The 5,454-nt window shown below is 35.8% G+C and overlaps 1 protein-coding gene across 1 annotated transcript; it reads left to right on the top strand.

Annotated features, from left to right (window-relative positions):
• Positions 1–1,388: 1,388 nt before the first annotated feature.
• On the top strand, positions 1,389–5,226 carry LOC108559733 (pre-mRNA-splicing factor CWC22 homolog). Its single transcript, XM_017917078.1, has 2 exons — positions 1,389–1,764; positions 3,436–5,226. Exon 2 carries the CDS (start codon positions 3,461–3,463, stop codon positions 4,397–4,399), a length of 939 nt encoding a protein of 312 aa, XP_017772567.1. The 5' UTR covers positions 1,389–1,764; positions 3,436–3,460; the 3' UTR covers positions 4,400–5,226.
• Positions 5,227–5,454: the final 228 nt, after the last annotated feature.

The raw sequence follows: 5,454 nt of genomic DNA, 5'->3' as shown, positions 1-5,454 counted from the left end.
GCCCCACGTTGGTCGCCAATAATTAAGATGCGTAAATTTTCTCAATTAATTTCAATTAGCACGTCATCCTCTAAAAATCATTTTCTAATTGTTCGCGAGGCTAATTTACGTTCCCATTTTGTAGGAAGAAGCGAAACGGTTTCTCTTCAACGGAATCCGGTGGGCCTCGGGATACGCGAAGCTTCATTGTTGCTGTTCTTCTTATTCTCGCTTCTTCCAACAGTATAAATAATGTGTATTTCGCCAAGTTCATTAATTGTAGGTAGCTCTCCTGTTAATTAGCCGAGACGAATTAATTAATCCGGACGAAATTGAAAAGCGAAACCGACAAATAACAGCAACAACAACAACAAGCAAAAAAAAAAATTAAATATAATAAACGTAATTATCGATTATGATTGATCGCGTTTTTCGCGCGCCGCTGACAGGTCAATTTCAATTAATCCAATTTGCATACTGTTTAGTCCAGATTAGTTTCTTTTTACATGCTTCAAAATTACTGTGATTTAACTTAATTAGTTTGGATCGTTTTCACGGTAAGATTAGGATATTTCGTAACCAAAATTAGATAAAACTTTTAAGGTAAATATTTGAACCGGAAACGCAGTTTCTTACACTATTTACCTTCGTTTTTATCTCATGATTAGAATCGCGCTTCACGCTTTAACAAAAGCTAATTCTCTAGAAAAGTTCCCAGCATCTTCCAATTTAAATAGTTTTTTTTTTATATATATAATTAATTTTTTTTGTTCATGCTCCGAGCAAATTTTGCATAATAACTGTTTCCAGGTGAATTATAACAGGTTTTCAGCGCTGTTTAATTTTAGTCATTTTTACAAATTGCATCATATTATTTTTGATCTCTATATACTTAATTAATTTAATTAATCCAATTTAAAGAAATCAAAATAATTTCACTTTTTTTGTACTTAAATGAATAATTATAATAAATCTTTATTATTCGGATCAAATCGTAAATAGAAAAGTGTAGAAGAAATGATTTGATATTAATTATTTTCATTTTAAAATCTTAACGTTTACAATTTATAATTTCATCTTTTTTATATTTACATGTACGTCTTACTTTTTTTGTTCAGAATGCATTTTTTTTATATGATTTATTGTGACAATTTATGTTTTTTATGTCTCTGGGCGGAAAGACTTAGGTCGATAGCCCTTTGGTTGCATTGTAGGAGTCTCTAGAAGGACGACGCGACGCGGTAATGATGCGCATCTTGTAGGATGGTTGTCCCGTCGCCCTGGATAAGATCCTCTTGCAGAACCTGTGTTCCACCCCAAACGACTTGACATGCTCTCTGATTTCAGCGTCATAATGTCCAGGTCCATTCTTGTGAGGACACAAGACAGCAACGCGTGTGGCCGTGTTATTTTGGCACCTTCGGAGGAACGCTCTCGACGTAGGACAGATACGCAACGACCACAGCCTTAGGGTTTTCTGACTTCAAAATGAAGCCAGTCTTCGTTTCCACAATAATATCCTTTCGGTTGCCGGCCCCCCTCAACCACAATTTAGATAGTTGCGATCTCGTTGTCGCCTCACGCACGTTTATCTTGAAAACATTCAGAGATTTTTTGTTTGCAAAATCCTTCTTATCTGTTGAAACAGCAAGTTCTTGTGGCGTTTTGAAGACCTCGACATTGCCATCTTTGGTTTACGTTGTAGTAGTTTTTTACGGATTCTTTCTTTGGTCTTCCGCGTTTCCACTTTCCCTGCTCCCAACCGGAACTCGTGATCTCCAAAGGGTAAGATGATGTATCAGTACCCTCTGCTTCCAGCTCCATGATCACAAGAATCAACTGCGATTACACAGTTTGGATTCCAAACAAAGCCAAAAAAACAGAAATACTTCTTATCACTATCGAATACGTCTGTACTGCTCCGTGTCCCGAATCAAACTGCGAATTTTATATATTTCTCTCATTCAATTGATGGTTTATTATTTAAAAAAAGTCAATTCAACTAAACGAAATTACAATAAGCAATTGAATTAAAATATCACCTGTAACAATAACAGATGTAGTTACATTGAGATGCAGCAGCATTCATCTCGACATTTGCTGCGGCACGCTGTTTGCAAAACGTTTCGGACTCGCTCGTTCGGACGATGATAATAACTCAATCAAAAATCTTGCGCGCATCGATTTCGCGCTCTACGGCATTTATTTTCGTGCTTGGAAAGCTCTGACCTACAATCCGAATGGTAATTATAACATTATTCATAGCCGCGAATCCGCTCGAAAAGACCATTTACAGAACCCAACAATAAACAACAACATATGAACAATTGAAAGATGTGGTTTATTCGAGTTACGCAACGAATTACTCGTCTCCGAAGGATTTTCCATTGAGCCAAGTTTATTTATTGGTCGGCTAATGGATGTGTATAAATAGAAAACGTACTAATTGCGCTGTTTACCATTCGTCATTACCCAACTCGTTTATTTCTATTTATTTGTTTATTTTTTCTTCTTGTTTTGTTCTTTATCACTTATTTATTTGCGTAGATTTTATTGCGAATAAATTGCAGATAATTTTACTATGCAGAAAATTACTACGATTGCGTCAGGTTTAATTACAGTAGAAAATAAAGACGGTTGTTTTGACGAACCTCTCGTCTTTGCGTTTTAATTGAATTTAGATTAACGGATAATCGATAATTGCGGAGATCAACTCTAATCAGCTCAATGTTCATACGATTTATGATACAAAACACTTATTAAGCATAAAATAATTAAGAATTTCGTATAATTTTAGAATTGAAAAAAATACTAATTCCGATAATCAACCAAGACTAAACACTAGTATTTTTTTAGAATTGATGATATTACTCAATTTTAATAGAAAGAAACAAAATATATATATCGACTTTTTACAGAGTTTATATAATTTTAGAATGTTGTGTCTAAACTTTATTATTATTTTTGTATCAATTTATATGACCTAAGTATTTCTGTTTAAATTGGAATTATGATTCCAATAAACACAATTATTTTCCTTATTGGCACTAGTTAAAGACACGTTTAATGTGTGTATAAACATTATGTAAAAACCTGTTAACTTGAATTAATGTGGAATTAATGTACACATTTTCACATATTAAAATGCACATAAATAAGCAATGATGATCAAGAAATGACCAGTTTCATATTTGCATATCAGTCTTAAGAAGTTTATATTTGAAAACGATTTGTATATTTTTCTTCGTAGTTTACAGGCATGATAAGAATTTTGGAAATACTATCATAAAATAAATATTTTCTTTTAGGTAAAAATATTTTTAAAGCGAATTTGCTGTATTCTGAAAATGGCAAAGAGTTTATGACAACCTTCCCCCTCCCAATGAAACGTATTTTTTTTTTCGTAGAAATGGGTAATTTTTGAAGTTTAGAAGCTGAAAGAACTTTCATTTTCAGTCATTTCAGTGCTGGATCTCTCAAGATGAGCACGGATCAGAGACCATCGACAATGTTAGACGCTTTTCCTACACAAAAGCCGAACAAATTCGGGTTGATCGTGAGAAATCTCCCGTCGGAGATAATCGAGGAGGATTTGCATCACATGTTTCAAGACGTGGGTCTATTATCTTCGGTGGATTTGAATTCGAGGAGGGCCGTGGTGACGTTCACCTCGCGTTTGGAGGCGGAGAGGGCTAGAAGAATGTTCGACGGTTTGTTCCTGGATGGAAGACCGTTGGTACTTCACTTGCAGGAGAATCACGAAGAGAAGATACTGAAGGAGAGGACAGGGAATGTGAAGGTGGGAGAGGACAAGGCAAGAGAAGACACGTCAAGAGAAGTCAGGTTAAGAGAAGACAGGTCAAGAGAGCACAGGGCAAGAGAAGACAGGTCAAGAGATGACAGGACAAGAGATGATAGGTCAAGAGAAGACAGGTCAAGAGAGGACACGTCAAGAGAAATCAGTTTAAGAGAAGACAGATCAAGAGAGCACATGGTAAGAGAAGACAGGTCAAGAGATGACAGGTCAAAAGATGACAGGTCAAGAGAAGACACGTCAATAGAAGTCAGTTTAAGAGAAGACAGGTCAAGAGATGACAGGTCAAGAGAAGACAGGTCAAAAGAGGACAGTTCAAGAGATGACAGGTCAAAAGAAGACAGGTCAAAAGAGGACACGTCAAGAGAAGTCAAGTTAAGAGAATACAGGTCAAGAGAGCGCAGGGCAAGAGAAGACAGGTCAAGAGAGAACAGGTCAATAGTTAACAGGTCAAGAGAAGACAAGTCAAAAGATGACAGGTCAAGAGATGACAGGTCAAGAGAGAACAGGTCAAGAGAGGACAGGTCAAGAGGAGTCAGGGTAGTAGAGGACAGGGCAAGAGAATACAGGACAGGAGAAGACAGGAGGAAAGCGTTTAAAGTTTGAACTGTAGTGATTAGTTGTTTGATTTTTTTTTAAAACGTAAGATAAGTGCAAATCAATTATTGGTAATTTCAAATGTAAATTGGAGGGTTGCGTGTGCGGGTTTGCAGAGCGAAGATGGAATAATAAAACGACGTGAAACCATCGGCCACCCAGGAGTTACGTAAAGATGTGAATCGAACGTTGTTGGGAGTAATATCATCTTCAATTTAAAATATCGAGGGACAGCAGACCTTTTCAGCTAATAGCTGTTATTTCGGACAAATGATGTTTCCTCTTCGTTTTTCTTCTTCTTCTGCGAACGGTCAGCAAACAACCGGGAGGGTAATAACAATATCGCTGAAAAGGTTAGCAAAAGCGGCCAGGTGACATTTGAATAGAATTCCAAGGTGAGATCTCTGGAATGTTGCAGCTCATACTCTCATACTCTTTTCCAAATGAAGAAGGTGGAGAGGAGGAGAGTTCTTCGAAAGGGAATTTGCAAAAATTCTCTTGGCCGGGCCCGAATTAAAAAAAAAAAACTGTCGCTGACCTTAATTTTGATTGATGTAAGTGGACTACAATAATCTGGCGATTCATTCAACTCTCATTACCCGCCGCTAATCACCTGTGAGCGATCCGCGCAAAGGTAAAACTGCTCGCAATTATCGCGCATATAAATCCGACTGTTTATTTACATCGTTTTCTCTCATTAAATCTCGTGCACCTATTTTTTTTTAAAATTTTCTTAAACTCTTATTTACTTCTGCATTCACATCTTTGCGCACGTCCCGTAACAGATACACGCCACTTCCGAAAATTTCTAATCCAAATTTTGTCTTCAAACAAACCAATCACATTCCTTAAATTTATTTTTATTAACTGTAAAACGCTTATTTTTTCTTTCAACTATTTACAAATTCTTTATTTTAACAATATTAAAGTTTTAATCTTAAGTTTTGTGATATATTAACTAATATTTATGTTTCAAAATTTTATAGTTTTAGTAATTAGTTTTCATAATAAACACATTTTTTATACCTGAATTGTAAATGTCTTTAATATTTTATACAATATTC

This window comes from Nicrophorus vespilloides, unplaced genomic scaffold (assembly GCF_001412225.1).
Source record: "Nicrophorus vespilloides isolate i.1.1-1 unplaced genomic scaffold, Nicve_v1.0, whole genome shotgun sequence".
In the NCBI taxonomy this organism is placed as follows: domain Eukaryota; kingdom Metazoa; phylum Arthropoda; class Insecta; order Coleoptera; family Silphidae; genus Nicrophorus; species Nicrophorus vespilloides.
Note: the sequence above shows the minus strand (reverse complement) of the source record. Positions and strands in the feature narration are given on the sequence as shown.

Excerpts from the sequence above, each read along its gene's own strand:
- LOC108559733 (XM_017917078.1), top strand. The coding sequence starts at position 3,461 with ATGAGCACGGATCAGAGACCATCGACAATGTTAGACGCTTTTCCTACA.